The following is a 17,044-nucleotide window of genomic DNA, read 5'->3' on the forward strand; positions in this document are numbered from 1 at the left end:
AAATTGCCCCCTGCTGCTTTCTAGGATGGATTCCTCGCTTTACAGGCACCAAAAATGGCTGCCGTATGGAGGATCTTCGCTGGATGAGCAGGTATTCAACCCATTGGAACACAATGAATGGTTTCCAATGCGTTTCAATTGGCTTTTTTATTTTGCTTGACGACGTTTTCGCTCTACAGCGATTTCGCTGGAATGAATTAACATCGTCAAGTGAGGCAACACTGTATCTGGAGGCTCAAGGTTGGGGACCACTGGTTTAGAGGGTGTTCTAAACCAGCCTCTTCCACCTGGGGGTCCGAAGAGATGGTTGGACGGTTGCATCTTTCCCTCCCTAGCACACTGCTGGGGGTGATGGGAAAGGTAGTCCGAACCCTACGCAAAGCCATGAAGGACACTGCAGGCAAAACACCTTCTCCTAGGCTAAAATTGCTCCTAGGTTTTCTCACTTCAAAATGGATGGAAAGACCCTGGAATAACCTTTCTTTCCCTTCATTCATTCGCCGTCACTAGACAGAAAAAGCAGCAATATGAGGGGAAGTGTCACGACCATCCCTCCACAGTAGATAAACTTGTGCAGGAAATTCCCGGGGGGGGGGGGACGCAAGAGGCCAGAATCCTATTTCTTAGGCTCACTGGTGTAACACAAACTGTGTAAGTTTCAGAAGCAAATCACTACAAGTTAAGAAGGCAGGAGAGGCCTTTTGCTGTCGGAGGTCAAGTCGCACGACTCGGCCAGCACACAGCGGCCAATGGCTACCCTGAGTTCTAACCCTCCAGATGTCAGCTCTTGAGATTTAGGCTGACGGTGTGATGACAGTGGGAAAACGCAACAGGATTCTGGCCACCGAAGCAATCCTCCACCAGCTCTCTGCAGGGGGCACACCTGAAAAAAAACTGACCTCACTAGAAAAAAAAACTACAGTAAGACCACAGTAAATGGTAAATACATCCTGGAAATAGGTTAAAATGTGTATTTCTGAAGTTTTTTATTTAGTATTTTCAGACAGCAGATAAATGAATCCGCGGATATGGATCCTATGGATTGGGGGGGGGGGGGTCCTACTCTTTGTGTCTGTTCTTTATACCCTAAAGATAGGGTGGGTGGCAAAGCATTTGGGTGTGGAAGCCCCCCTTCATAAACGAGCAGTGTGGGCTGAGATCCTCATTTGCAAATGGCACAACCCCTTTTAAAAAAAAAATGCCTCGTTGAAGCCAAACACATAAGAAGGATATGAGGAACGACAGGAAACACAGCTCATCCTTAGGCTGACAAGCCATGGTTTATTAGACCAGGATTGTTAGGTCTCTAAACCATGTTGTAACTATATTCATAAATAGTGTGAGTGTAAAGGTCTGGCTTTGCTGAGAACTACTTTAGGCATCCGTCTTGCAGAAAACTGCCAGACCAATAAACTGGTAGCAGTGGGGACGATCCCACTGGCCCAAAACCGGCGTGATGCCAAAGGAAAAGCACTGCGTTTTTGGGTCCCTCTCCCCTCCCCTCCTCGCCAGCTCTTTCCAGCTATGTTCCGGAGAAACCCAAAGGAACAAACCAAACCAAGCCAAGACAAAAACAGGGTGGCACCTTGAAGACTAACTACTGTATTATAGTTTAATAGCAGCTTTCGTTGATCGTGTCCGCTTCTTTAGACATATGGGGGTTGGGGGATGAAACGCAGAATGAAATACAGTTATCAGAAGTAAAACGTTCGAAGCGTTCGTCGGCCTTAAGGATCCTGGCTGTGTGGTTACGTCCCATGTGCAGCCATTTATGGCCTATGTTTGGTGTTCTAATTTCTACTGTAAACATTCCCGCAGCAGACAGAAAGCAGATAACCAGGCAAGGGTGGAACAGGGAGGAAGGATGGCTGGCAGTATCAGTCAATCCCTAAACCCCTCAAGTTCAAAAAGCCATGTTCTGGAGGGTTTTTTTTTTTAATCTCAGAGCAGACTTTTGGAATATTCTAGGACTTTTCATGGGGAGGAGAGATTTTTTATCCCTCATTCACACAAGAGTGCATTGGCCATTATTAGAACAATCCCATTATACTGGTTTCTTTTTACCTTGTAGCTGGCAACGGCCAGCTTCGACAGCCCATCGACGTAAGGTCCGTAGACGCTGTGCTCTCTGACTTTTAAGGACTGTCGGCTCCTGTTTTAGAAGCAAACCCAGAAGGAGGCATTATTTTACTTTCAATGGTGGGCCGAAGCCAAGCCAGGCCATGCATTTTTAAGTCACACTGGATTCTAAAAAGAGGTTTCCAAGAGGAGTCGGTCTAGCTTTGGGTCTATGTTATAGGCTGTCAAGTTGAAATTGAGTACAGTGGTGCCTCGCTAGACAGTTACCCCGCATGACAGTTTTTTCGCTAGACATTGACTTTTTGCGATCGCTATAGCGTTTCGCAAAACAGTGGTTCCTATGGGGGAATTTTGCTGGACAATGTTTGGTCCCTGCTTCGCAAACCGATTTTCGCTAGACAACAATTTTGACAGCTCCCTCCGCACTTGCAAAACGGGTATTTTCGGGACCTAAGCTTCACAAGACAGCGATTTAAACAGCTGATTGGCGGTTCGCAAATCGGCTTTCCTATGGCCGATCTTCGCTAGACAATGACGATTCTTCCCCATTGGAATGCATTAAACAGGTTTCAATGCATTCCAATGGGGAAATGCTTTTCGCTAGACGATGATTTCGCTAAACAGCAATTTCACTGGAACGGATTACCATTGTCTAGTGAGGCACCATTGTACAGTGACTCTAATGGGGCTTTCACGGTAAATGAGATATGTAAGGAGTAGTTTTATCTGTGTCCCCTGCCCCATTCCCTAGCTGAGTGAGTGGGCATTCAAACCCTGGTCTCCCGAGCTTATTATCCATCACTCTAGCCATGACACCATAGTGGATACTTTTATTTTAGCTTAACAAAACAAAACAAAAAAGTTTTGTATTTTTTGTTATTGTGGGATGTTGTAAAAAAAACCAAACTGTGCTCCTTATATACAGCCCCCTTGCACTTAAAGCACACTCTACAACTGAATTATGCAGGCAGGTCACACCCGGCTCCCCTAGTAAACTCAGTTTAATGACCTTGGAAGGATGGAGGGCTGAGTGAACCTCAAGCCGGCCAAACCTGGGATTGAACCTGAGTTGCGTGAGCAAAGTTTTAGATGCAGGATGACAGTTTAACCACTCTGCCACGAGTCTCCTAAAGTACATTTTAATTTTGTGTAAATCGTTCAGCGGTGGTCTATAAACAAAACAAATATTCTCCTGTTGGAATAGAAAACAAAAGTGAAAATAAAAGGAAAGAGTTGGGGCACCTTAAAAAGTGAAAGGGTAAACTGCTGCAGATTGCAATCCATTTCCTCAGACACAACCTTCTGTGTCTTCTTCCTTTATGTTAGGGTTGTAATCTGTAAGCCCTCAACAGGAGCAATCTGCTTCTCTTTCAGTTTTCAATCTACGGCACCTTTGTTTTCGCTTTGGTTTTATATTCCGGCAGGAGAAATTTGGCACGTGATTATCCTTTTTTTCTCTCTTGAGAACAAATGTGTTTTGCTTGGCTTGGATTTTATACCCGGTATGTTTCAAGTCACGGCGCGTTTTGCCGATCCATTGGAGCACCCAGCTTGAGGTAGGTAACTTGTGTTAACACGGTGTAGGACAAGGAAAGAAAAATGAAGTCATCCCATCGAGATGAAGGAGATAAAGGCTATAAATCTGTCTACCTACTAACAACGAAGTGAACTACTATCCAGTTTTAAATATATTCAGAGTCGTCATATCGACCAGATAGGCGGAGTATTAATTAATTAATTAATTAATTAATTAATTAATTAATTAATTAATTAATTAGAAATAGTATTTACATTGATAACAAGGCGGGGAGACTAATTGTTGCTATGGTTTTTTTGGCTCTTTGGCCGTGTTCTGAAGGTTGTTCTTCCTAATGTTTCGCCAGTCTCTGTGGCCGGCATCTTCAGAGGATAAAGGAGAGATGCCAGCCACAGACACTGGCGAAACGTTAGGAAGAACAACCTTCAGAACATGGTCAAAAAGCCCAAAAAACCCACAGCAACCATCAGATCCCAGCCATGAAAGCCTTTGTGAATACAGGGAGACTAAAATGAACAGATTTTTGTATTTAACCAATGAATTGCTCTGGTCTTTGCTGACACAGGCCTCGCCTCAAAAGACAGTCGGTATAGCAGGAACTAGAAAATTAACTTCTTTGGCTACAGATCGCAGAATTCCTTATGCCAACATGTGCTGCAGGGGAATCCTGGGAGATGCATTTCAAGAAAGCAACTTTTTAAAAGTGCTGGTCCCCATTCTGTGAATTGTAGTCCAACTTTTCTAAGCCCTAGTGATTGTAATAAAGTTTTTACCCCTCTTCTTTCCCTAATTTTTTAAATGGCACAGGGGTTAATCCCAATTTGTCTAGAACAGTACTCTCAATCTAATTTGAGGGTCTCCAGTAATCATCAGAAAAAATGAGAGATTTGGGTGGTGGATCTGCCCTCCACGTTAAGTGTAGTTGTGGCCTGGGTTACTAAGAACACAGCGAGGTTAAGCCACTCACCCAACCAAGCTCTGTAGCACGAAGAAAATCATTGAATCATACTTAAAACAGCTGCCACTTTGTAGGATTGAGACAGAAATAATGGCAGGTGTACTCGAAGAGGCTAAAGGCTGCACCTGGGTGATTTCTGCTTTGCACAAAGATCACACCTTCTTTCACTCAATTCACTGACAAATCCAACCAGTTTTGTGTTCTGGAGAAAAGCCTATTTAACTTCAGTTGAAGATCAGGAAGAACTTCCTAACTGTAAGAGCAGCACGACAATGGAATCGGTTTCCTCAAGAGGTGGTGAGTGCTCTGACACTGGAAGTCTTCAAGAGAAACTTAAGACAGCCATCCGGCAGATCTGCTTTGATTTGGATTTCTGCCTTGAGCAAGGGGGTTGGACTGGATGGCCTCACAGGCCCCTTCCAACGTCATGATTCTGATTCCATGAACTTGACCTATTGAGGAATGCAACAGGAAGAAGCCCAGCTTCCTTTCCTTTCAGCCAGATTGCTGACTGGGGCTGGTTACAGGGATCACAATCCAAACCCCCCCCCCAAAAAAAATTACACCAGCTCCACTGGATGCCAATCTGTTTCTGGATACCATTCAAAGGGCTGGTTTTAATCAATAAAAGCCCTTAGATGACTTGGGCCTAAGCTGTCTCAAGAACGACATCTCCCTCTATAAGCCTGCTCCGAGTGTTACGATCATCAGGAGATGCTTTTCTCTCAGTTGCAACATCTTTGCAGGTGGGAGATGGGAGAGAGTTTTTTTCTCTTGCTGCTCTCAGACTTCGGAACTCCCTGCCACAGGAGGCCAGACTGGCCCCATCATTCCACAAGCAGACCAAGATCTTTCTCTTCAGGCAAGCTTTCCCTTATAGAATCCTAGAATCATAAAGGGGCCTCTAAGGCCATCAAGTCAAACTCCCTGCTCAAGGCAGGAAGAAAAATCACAGGATACTTGCTCGGTGGTTGTCTAAATTTCTCTTGAACCCCTCCAGTGTTGGAGCACTGACCACCTCTGGAGGTCATGGGTTCCACTGTCGTACTGCTCTAACAGTTAGGAAGTTTTTTTTCTGATATTCACCCTAATTTGGCTTCCTATAGCTTACGCCCATTATTACATGTCCTGCACTCTGGGATGATTGAGAACAGATCTTGCCCTTTCAAGTATTTGAAAAATGCTATCCTATCTCCCCCCTTCTTCTTTTCTCAAGGCTAAGAAGGCCTCCGTGATGTGTGCCTGATTGGGATTTTTAAATGGATGGTTGTGCCTTACTGCTTTGAATGTGTTTTTGGTGTTGATTTTGTTTACCATTTTGTAGTGGTTCGATCCTTTTTTTTAGCATTTGCAGACATATTGTTTTTAGCTTTAAATATTGTCTTTTAATGATGTAAGCCACCTTGGCTTCTTTTTAAGGAGAAAAGCGGGGTAGAAATATTTTGAATAAATACACAGTGGGTTCCTCGCAAGACAAAAAACTCGCAAGACAAATTGTTTTTGGCAATGGGGTTGATGACTCGCAAGACAAATGGCGTGCTTTGCAAGATGAATGTTTTCGTGCCTCGCAAGACAAATGGTTTTTGGCAATGGGGTTGATGACTCGCAAGACAAATGGCTGTGCTTTGCAAGATGAATGTTTTCCCTGTTTTGTTCCTGCCTCATGTTTGCTGATTTTTAAATGTTTTTCTATGATGTTTAAAAAGCTAAAGTTTTTTGATTGAAATTTGTAAATCATCTGCACAATACCTATGGCTTTAAAGAGCACTTAATAAACCCTTTGTAAACCAAATTTGACTTTGTTCTGACTTTTTTTTTGCCCATAGGAATTCATTAATTAGATTTCAATACATTCCTATGGAAAAACGCGTTTCGCAAGATAAATTTTTCGCAAGACACATGAATTTTTCGCAAGACAACATTAACTGCGGAACGAATTAAATTTGTCTTGCGAGGCACCACTGCATTTGGGTACAATTCGTTTGCCCAGGTTGTCCCCAACCTCCTTACCCCTTTGGGTCCAGAAGATCTCTGACTTTCTCGTTATAAATCTCCATGTAAGACACCTCCACCTTGAAACTCTGCTCTTCACTCTCCTCTTCCTGAGCTCTTTCAAAGAGGGCGCTACAGAGCCGAGGAATTAATCCAGGCTGGTCGGCTGTGCCCATCATGGTGTAAGATTTTCCAGATCCTGTGCAAAAAGGGAGGAAGAAATATGGGAGAGAGAAAAGCCCAATTCAAAGGATACAAGAAATCTTGGGAGCTGCCTTTATAAAGAAGCCTTTAGGAGCACATTTAAGCAACTAGTGGCCACTCTATTTGCTTATGCTGGTCTCACTTGACGCAACCAAAGTTTTTGTCCACCTGTCACATTTCAACATATTTTAAAGAAGTATTTCTTGATTAACCTCCCCCCTCTGCGTTCTGCCCAAAAGACCTTGAATTCTGCACAGAATGGAAGCGTCTTTAGTGCAAAATATTGGGGGTGGGATTTGAGGGGGGGATCATATTTGCTTTGCAAAAGCTGTTTCTGAAAAGAGTGTTGTTGGTTTTATTTTTATTTTTCTTGTCCTGACATCTGAGTGAAAAATCTTACCATGGTCGCTCACTGGCAAGTATCCTTAGCAAGAAGACAAACCGTAATAAGGCTGTGGAAAAAAGCTCAGCAGGAAAATGCATCCACTCACAGACATTAATACACAACTGCCAGCTTTACCTACCGTACACAAAGCAAATAAACTGTGATTTAAATGGCTATGGGAAATGCAAATATGCAGGATACAGCAGAAAAGTTGACCCGCATGTGAAAAAAAATCACTGTAGACCTTTGAAAACCTTCAGCACATTGATTTGTAGCTGATAAACTAAGGCACTAACGCTCAACAAAAACACAACAGCAAACTCAGGATAGGTTAGAACGGAGTACGCCCACTTTCCTATGCTGACCACACAGTCTAACTTTTTAAATTCAAGAGCACCTTGTTGGGCCAGGCAGAGATGCTAAGAGAGGAAGACAGCAATAGATGGCACAAAGGTCACAGAAATAATGGCTGAGTTGGAAGGGGCCCCATGAGGCCATCAAGTCCAACCCCCGGTTCAGTGCAGGAATCCGGCAGACAGCTGTCCAATTTTCTCTTGAATGCCTGCCTCTCTGTCAAATCCTCCGTACAGTCATTGTCACATGGCTACGAGCTGTCCCATGCCATAAAGACCCCATGGGTGCAGGATGGAGAGGAGCACGGAGGGGTTCCATCTAGCTCCATGAGCGGCTAGAAAGGAAAGCAGCATAAAGGAGTTTCTTTAAAGTAGGTGGTTCCCAACTTTGGGTCCCTAGATCTTCTTGGACTACAACTCCCAGAAATCCTGGCCAGCACAGCTAGCGGTGAAGGCCATGCTTTTAACCCAGTGGCCATTTTGGAACTGCCTATCAGCTGTTGCGAAAACATCGCTATCCGAAAACCGGTAAGCGAAACAGCTTACCGATCATCACAAAGGGATTTTTCCCATTTAAAACATCGCAATGCAATCGCTTTTGCGATCACAAAAACCAAATCGCTATGTGATTTTGTCGTTAACCGGGGCGCTCGTTAAGCGAGGCACCACTGTAATCTGAAAGTCAGCATAGCCACTTATCATGCTAGTTGATGTATTCTGGGAATTGTGACACACAGAAGTGACTTGTCCAAGCTCTTGGGATGGGAGGTAAAGAAGAAAGAAGGAAACTGTATGTGCTGGGCTTGACTGGTCTAGAACTTGAGGTTCTAAGCGCCTTGGCAACTGAACACACACATGCTCTCCCAAATCCTCTTCCTGCAGAGGAAAGCTGAACAAACCTCTCAAAGCCATCATCTTACACAATCAGCAGCCTTCTCTTCCTCTCCCTCTCCCCCCCCCCCCCGGGTTCCAAATTCTCCCTGTGCACGTGGCTTACCAGTCTGCCCGTAAGCAAAGATACAAGCATTGTAGCCTTCAAAGGCATTTTGGAGAATGTTCTCTCCGAGGCACTTGAAAACAATATCTTGGCCTAAAATTAGAACAAAAAGATTCAAATGGTTAGGACAGGGGGTGGGGGAAAGGAGTCTCCTTAGATTACGACCCTCGAGAACTTCAAACGCTCACAATGCACACCACCACAAAAACATGAGTGCCTTTCATGTCGGTCCAAAGTAAATCAAGGCTTCAAGGATGGAAGCCACCAGGCAGATCTTCGTCTTGATTGCACTCAAGTTTCCGGTAACTCCCTTCTGAGTTTTCTGCTTCGGAATGAAGATCCCACGGATCACTTCAGCACAGTCCAGGATCGCAGAGGCAGAGCACGTACAGTTGTGTAGGCCAAAGCGCTGGCTGAGAGGAAGGCCAATCATGACCTTCGTGACATTTTGAAAGTCCAAGAGAAGGACTTTATGGATCGCCTTTCCTCCTCCTCCAAGGAAGGTTCATTAGCCCCAAAGAAACACTACGGGGTAGTCAACTTCACACCCCAACAACTTCGTGAGGTAGATCAGATGGACAAATAGTTGTTAGCTCAAAGTAGAGTCTGGAAAGTGCCTTTTGGGGGCCCACCACACAGCCCTGTAGGCTCCAGGGAACTGTGGTCTCAAAAAAAAAACCTTTGATTTTTTGATTAAGCTGTGATCAAAAGTCACCCAAAGAGCTTCACCGCTGAACAAAACGTGAAACCTACATCCCCTGGGCGAATTCCAATGCCCTCTATTTACTACACCACACCAGTTCTCCGTGGCTGATGCCCGCATGATCTACGGAAACCTCCCATCGCAGCCTGCCTTTAAGAGGTTGATAGGCCCAATCATCTCGTTTTACCCCTCTCGGAAGTGTCTGCTTCTATTTAACACGGAGTGGTCCTTGCCTTACAATAGGGGTGGAGAATATGCGGCTGGTTGGGTAGCTTGAGGTGGGGTGGTGTCCCATTTCTCCAAAGGGATCAGCCTCCACTGCCCTTAGCTCTTGAGCAAAAGGAAGTCTTTTACTGGGAGGAAGCAACTGTCAGGAAATCCTTCTTAGTTCCTTCTAGAGAGTATCAACTCAGTCCTTCCCATAAAGCAAAAATATCCCCTTGTTGTGTGCTGGGAGGCCATTTCGCCAGTTTGAGAGACCCTAGGATCCCCAACCACCTGATTTTAAAAAGGTCCAGATGAGTAGCTGTATTGAACTGTTGCCTCTTACATCAAGACAACTCAACATCTTTTGAGACCTTCACAACTGACAAGTTTTATTTGATATGAGCTTTGTAGAGTGCAGTGCGCTCTATCCGTTCTGAAGGAAATCAATCCTGAGTGGTCACTGGAAGGACAGATCCTGAAGCGGAGGCTCCAATACTTTGGCCATCTCATGAGAAGAGAAGACTCCCTGGAAAAGATCCTGGTGTTGGGAAAGAGTGAAGGCAAGAGGAGAAAAAGACGACAGAGGACGAGATGGTTGGACAGGGTCACCGAAGCAACCAACATGAATTTGACCCAACTCCGGGAGGCAGCGGAAGACAGGAGGGCCTGGCATGCTCTGGTCCATGGGGTCACGAAGAGTCGGACACGACTAAACGACTCAACAATAACAACAGGATCCCCAGGCCTCTCACACTCCTAAAGTGCTTAAAATCTTTCATCACTACTGGGTGCAAGGGGACGTGATGGTTGCAGGGCTGGGTTTGGCCCTCCGAGGCCCAGGGGTGGGTGTGCATAGGACTCCAGCTTCCAGAGATTGTCCTACTTGCTTAAGTGTGGAGGATGCTGTGCTTGAGTTGGGATGATCCAGGCTCTAACTGGCACCTGCGTCATGACACTTAGTTTGTTTCACCAGGACTTAACTCACACGAGCATTATGAGGATAACATGGGAAAGAAAGCCAAGTCTCAACCTCACGAGACGAAAGGCAGCAGGCAACTAACACAAAAATAAACCACAGATTTAGGATTGAATCACAGAGGGAGAGGCTAAGAACGACCGGAACTTTGGTGAGGCCACATGTATTTTTCCCAACACCATGAAACCAAGCTTTGTCCAGGTACACGTGTTGAATGCATGGAGTTCAGGTGTGACAGGACACTGCATGTTCCTCTAGCTTGTTGTTGTTGTTTAGTCGTTAAGTCATGTCCGACTCTTCGTGACCCCATGGACCAGAGCACGGCAGGCCCTCCTGTCTCCCACTGCCTCCCAGAGTTGGGTCAAATTCATGTTGGTCGCTTTGGTTCTTCTAGCACCACTCTTCAAATCAGCACAAAAGCACAGGGGGACCTTAAGGATTAACAAGTTTTATTGGGCATAAGCATACAAGGAGGAGCAGACCAGCTCACAGTATACAGACCGTACAGCTTCTCCAAGATGCCATGCATCGGAAAGAGGGCACTGCGCTCTACAAAGCTCATATCAAATAAAACTTGCCAGTTGTGAACGTCTCAAAAGACGTTGAGTTGTTCTTGATGTAAGAGGCAACAGATCAATACAGCTACTCATCTGGACCTTTTTAAAATCAGGTGGATGGGATTTTCTAACAGGGTGGGTTTAGATCAACACTGACATGGAAGATCAGAAGGATACAGGGTGGGAAATACATATTACTGAGAGCCAGAGGAGCATGTCCAAGCGGTTTCCTGTTTAACCCAGAAGAAACGGGAGGTGCTTCCATAGTTCCCCACCAACCACATATTTACAATGGTGACCTGCTAGGCTATCCTTAGTAAAAAAGAAAATAAAATAACAGCATGTCTATTTATGTTTTCAGACAATTGCCAGAACTGCCCAAACCTTCAAAAGTTTTTTTAAAGGATTATCGCTTCCATCATTCACTCAAGAAGATTCTGGGAACTGCGATCCAGTAAGTAATTTTTCGAAGGTCTGGAATACCAGTGAGAGAAAAGGAACTGAATTCACTGAGGGCTTTTATTTGTCTGTTTTTGGTGGCAAGTGTTATGTTTATTCCTTTAGGACCTTGCAGGGAAGTCAAGTCATGATGGTGAGAAAGCCAACCTCAGTCCGGGAGGGTGACTTTGAAACTGCTCAAGGCTGTCTTGAACCCGGCAGGCAAAACTTTCCCTAGTTCAGTCCTGTTACCTTCCCCATGAATCACTCAAGCCTATGGTATTCGTTCGTTCCTTTAGTCGTGTCCGACTCTTCGTGACCCCATGGACCAGAGCATGCCAGGCCCTCCTATCTTCCACTGCCTCCCAGAGTTGTGACAAATTCATGTTGGTTGCTTCGCAGACACTGTCCATCCATCTCGTCCTCTGTTGTCCCCTTCTCCTCTTGCCCTCACACTTTCCCAACATCAGGGTCTTTTCCAGGGAGTTTTCTCTTCTCATGAGATGGCCAAAGTACTGGAGCCTCAGCTTCAGGATCTGTCCTTCCAGTGAGCACTCAGGCTTGCTTTCCTTTAGAATTGATAGGTTTGTTCTCCTTGCAGTCCAGGGGACTCTCAAGAGCCTCCTCCAGCACCACAATTAAAAGGCATGAATTATTCGGTGGTCTGCTTTCTTTATGGTCCAGCTCTCACTTCCATACATCACGACAGGAAAAACCATAGCTTTGACTATTTGGACTTTTGTTGGCAAGGTGATGTCTCTGCTTTTTAAGATGCTGTCAAGGTTTGTCATCGCTTTCCTCCCCAGAAGCAGGCGTCTTTTAATTTCGTGGCTGCTGTCTCCATCTGCAGTGATCATGGAGCCCAAGAAAGTAAAATCTGTCACTGCCTCCATATCTTCCCCTTCAATTTCCCAGGAGGTGATGGGACCAGTGGCCATGATCTTAGTTTTTTTGATGTTGACTTTCAGGCCATTTTTTGCACTCTCCTCTTTCACCTTCATTACAAGGTTCTTTAATTCCTCCTCACACTACAGTATTACCTGCATATTTTTCTTTGACAGCTTCATCCATAGACCAGAAGCAATGGTCGTAGGCAAAGACCTGCACAGAAATAAACCAGAGACACTCCTATTTAAAAACTAAACAGTGAAGCATCTATTCCAATATTAGATGCACAGGAAATTGCTGAAAACAATTTCAGAGAACCCGCTGTCAACACACAATTTTTCTGCAGCACCTTTTAGGAGGGGGGTGGGGAGAACCTTGTGGTTGCAAACTTTCCAAAGATCTACTAGAACCCTAATATCCATCCAACCCCAGCCTGGTGTAAAAGAAATACACTTAGAATTAAAAGCCTAAATAAAATTAGTAGTTCCAACGAAAGGAATTGAATCAATTGGTGAAAATACGCCAACTCTTCTTCAATCCCATTGTTCCAATGGGTTTTCCCTTAATGTGTTCTCGAAGGCTTTCAGGGCCGGGATCCGATGGTTGTTGTGGTTTTTTTGGGGCTGTTTGGTTATGTTCCAGAACAACCATTGATTTTTCCCTTAGCTGGGACCAGCAGTAGCATACCAAACAAAACTTCTAAACTCATGAATTTGCCTTGAGACTGAGAAGCAAATGGACTTCAGAAGCTTACCATTCACTCCTGGCTACATCAACCCATATTCTTTTCACTTTTATTGGACAGGTGGGTCATTTTTCTCCTGCCGTTGTTACATGGACAGAAATCCTTAATAATCTCTCATAGGCCATCTAAGACCGTGGTCCCCATCCTTGGGACTCCAGATGTTCCCGGACTACAACTCAAAGAAGACTTCACCACCACCTCTGCTGGGCAGGATTTCTGGGAGTTGAAGTCCAAGAACATCTGGTGCCCCAAGGTTGAGGACCCCTGATCTAAGAGATCAACCAGTGGCTCTCAATCTGCCTCCTCCCCATCATTCTTAGGATGTGCACAATCTCTTGTCAGCTGCTGATCTTCAACACAGATCTTAGTTTGAAGGGATGAGAGGCTAGAAATGTGAGTCCTCCCCACTGAGACACTGACTTTCTGGGACACACAACTCCTGATTTCTGTTGAACACCAAGTCTTTAGGGCAGAGACAGGAAACATGCAGCCTGTGAAAGACTGCAAATCCCATCAACCCTCACCAGTGATTATGCTAACTAAGACTGATGGAAGATGCCATCCCCAAGAAACTTTTGAGGCCACATACTCACATATATGTTTTAGTGGCTCTCTAACTGTCCTCCATCAATCTACTGTTTGCAGAAACTAAAGCGGATTATAGCACAGGGCACGCTGGAACCCAAAGACGGCAGACTTCTGCAACTCTGCAAAAATGCTACTGGAAAGTAAGAAGATAAAGGCTTATCTGCATATATCTACATGCTGCCTGGATGCACCCAAGGGAAAACTGATCAACTTATTCAGTTAAGAACCCCTGGCCCTCAAAATCCTCACCAGTACTCAAGGATTACATAAGCAAACATCCCACTGTTTTTCCTGTTTCACACAAGGACATTTTCCTGCCTTCAAGGCTTAAGTTTTACAACTACATACTTGAAAAACTTTGAAGGCAGAGAAAGAAACCTACAGTGAAAGACTAGAGGAAACTAGAGAAAGATTTTTGCATGTCAAGGGGAGTTCAAATCATTGGGAAGCAGTTAAGTGAAAGTCAAACCTGTACACACAAGAAAAGAATGTGTAAAGTTTTTCTTAAAAAAAAAACACACACACAACACTATCTTTCTTCCACATCCCTCCAGGCTCAATGTGTGCAAAACATTTCCCTCATTTGTTCCTGTGACTCATGCATGCCTTGGCTGCCAGGGTAAAATGTTAACTAAAAAAACCCAAAGCTTTTCCTTAGACAGTGGCTGCAAGCACACTGAGAAAAAAAAGGTAAATACGTACAGTGCTTTGCTATACGATGATAATGCGTTCCACTGAAATAGCTGTCTAGCAGAATCATTGTCTAGCGAAAAGCAAATCGTCATCTAGTGAAAATCGGTTTGCGAAATTCCCCCATAGGTATCACTGTTTTGCAAATCGGTATAGCGATTGCAAAAAGTCAATGTCTAGCAAAAAAACTGTCATGGGGGCTAACTGTCTAGCAAGGCACCACTGTACTGTTTATACAAAAGCCAAAGCCAAATAAACGTGTGAATATTTTTCCCCCAACACCAGCTACAATATGCAATCAAAACGTCTTACCTTTGGTTGGTTCCTGCTGTTCCGTGAAAGAGCACCCAAGAACATAAAAAGGGAAGAAAGGGAAGAAGAGTAATAGGTTAACATACAGAAGACCATTAAGAGCCTAAGGAACATGTCCTTAAGACACATTAAATGACCATTTTAGCCCCAGTGGTGACTACAAACTGATTTTTCAGAAAGGTTAAATAGGCATTAAAAATGGACAAACACCATAAAAGTTGCAAAGAGGAAATTTCTGATCTTGCAACCAAATCATCCCCCAAATTATGCTCTCATTTTTACCACTGTGTTTTACAGCTAACAAGCGGATCACAGCCAGAGCTTTTACAGGACTGAGCCAAGACACTAACAGTAACAATATTTGTAATTTTAAATGAGGTCGCCATATTAGCCTGTACGTACAAGCATATCAAGCAAAAACTAAAATAAAAAAGTAAAAACGTGTGCCCTCTTAAAGACCATTATATTTTAATGTGACCTTTTGTGGATCAGAGATAAGAGTGAGATTACATGGCAGATTTTTTATACATTTATACATGACACCAAAATAAAGAAACAGTGGTTGGTTGGTTGGTTGGTTGGTTGGTTGGTTGGTTGGTTGGTTGGTTGGTTGGTGGGTTGGGTTGGGTTGGGTTGGGTTGGGTTGGGTTGGGTTGGTTGGTCGGGTTGGTTGAGATGGTTGGGTTGGTAGGCATAAGTTGCTAATTGTGTGAGTCAATGTACTGTAGTCTTTTACACCTGGTAATGACTTCCTTTCGATATCCAGATCTTTTCCATTGAAGCTTTGTATTGTAAAAAGCAACAGTGGTCAGTGGGTAAAGTAATCCATTAAAATGCATAAAAATTCAGCAAGTAATCTCACTTTCAAATGCTCACATTAAAACATAACAGTCTTTAAAACAGCACAATATTTTTGTCTTTTTTAATTTTGTTTTTGCCTACCAATATGAATGGGAGTTTTAGCCCAAGAACATCTGGAGGGACAAACTTTGTCCTCCTTGTTGAGCAAACCAATATTGTCTCCATATTTATTACACTGGCTGAAATCCTGTTGCGTAGCTACACCTGCATCACTCAGCGCAGCACAAGCAATAGCGAAATTTGTGCCAAGATGGAAGTAACTGTGACAAACCCAGACCTACTGGGATATGTCACACAGTTACACTAAGCTGCCACCAACCATTCCCTGTAAGAAGTCACACAGACCAGGGATGGATTTTTAAACAATAAAGAATAAGGTTTATTTAAACACAACACACAGGGATAATAAAATGATTAGGTGAATAAAATAAAGTAACGTGGCTTATTCTCACTCATACATACACACAGTTTGGTTCACACAGAACCCTTAACTTGAAGCACAGACCCTGAACCTATCAGTTCTGGCTAACCAACAGACACCTGAACCTATCAGGTTGGTACTCTGACACACAGTAGTACCCTGTCTGACACACTGACTCCCACAACAGCTTCTTCTTCCCAGCTGCTGCTTCGTCACATCCCAGTGTCTCTCAGCATCTCCCTCTCACCACACAGGCATCACATATTTATACAGTACAGCCCCTCCTCCTGATGTCCCGCCTTCCACTCCCCATAGGATGGAACTTTCCCTCCAAACCCATGACAGACAGGTAACATCAGTGCTGTATGTAACACCTCCCCTCTTTATAAGTTGTTTTGTAGGGGGAAAGCTAAGGTGCTTTTCACCAAAAAACAACCTGTATAAAATACACAACAACAGTTATACATACCATATTATACTTACTCATACTTACATTCTAAGTTAACCATAGCAAATAGGCATTTAAACATTTACCATATACATTACATCAATTTACCTTTATTCATACAAACCAAATTCAAAAACACAGGTACATTTAACCTTTGTCACCAATATATACACATAGTCCATGTTCTTTCGCCGTCTTCATTCTTCAGGTCTTCTTGATAAGGCGTCAGCAACACAGTTCACTGTCCCTCTGACCACCTTCACTTCAAAGTCATAGTCCTGTAGGTTTAAAGCCCACCTCATAAGTTTGCTATTGTGGGTTTTCATTGTCTTTAACCATTGCAGTGGTGAATGGTCAGTACACAGAACAAAATGTCTTCCCCAGATGTAAGGCTTGGCCTTCTGGATCGCGTAGACTATGGCCAAACACTCCTTCTCCACGGTTGCCAAATGTCTCTCACCTTTTTGAAGTTTCCTACTCAGGTAGGACACTGGATGCTGGTCACCATTCTCATCCTCCTGGCACAGAACTGCTCCTACCCCGCTGTTAGACGCGTCGGTGTAGATTATGAACTCCCGGTCGAAGTCTGGAGCACGCAGGACTGGATAGTGGACGAGCGCCTCCTTCAACCTCTGGAACGCCGCCTCACAGTCGCTGGTCCACGGGATGTGGTCATCAGTCTTCTTCCTCGTCAGATCGGTCAGC

At 44.2% G+C, this 17,044-nt stretch overlaps 1 protein-coding gene across 6 annotated transcripts in view; it reads right to left on the minus strand.

The window, feature by feature from the left end:
- Positions 1 to 17,044, minus strand: part of KIF13B (kinesin family member 13B) — a 205,950-nt gene that overhangs the window by 104,981 nt on the left and 83,925 nt on the right. For 4 of the 6 annotated variants that reach the window (XM_078381692.1, XM_072986485.2, XM_072986497.2 and 1 more), the window contains exons 3-7: positions 14,610 to 14,625; positions 12,427 to 12,487; positions 8,506 to 8,598; positions 6,585 to 6,765; positions 2,065 to 2,152 (exon numbers count right to left, since the gene is read on the minus strand). In XM_078381692.1, the coding sequence (XP_078237818.1) occupies positions 2,065 to 2,152; positions 6,585 to 6,765; positions 8,506 to 8,598; positions 12,427 to 12,487; positions 14,610 to 14,625 (439 nt within the window). The remainder of the gene's footprint in view (positions 1 to 2,064; positions 2,153 to 6,584; positions 6,766 to 8,505; positions 8,599 to 12,426; positions 12,488 to 14,609; positions 14,626 to 17,044) is intronic. The other 2 variants (XM_072986508.2, XM_072986489.2) reach the window with 1 other exon arrangement.

This window comes from Pogona vitticeps, chromosome 1 (genome assembly GCF_051106095.1).
Source record: "Pogona vitticeps strain Pit_001003342236 chromosome 1, PviZW2.1, whole genome shotgun sequence".
Classification (NCBI taxonomy): Eukaryota; Metazoa; Chordata; class Lepidosauria; order Squamata; family Agamidae; genus Pogona; species Pogona vitticeps.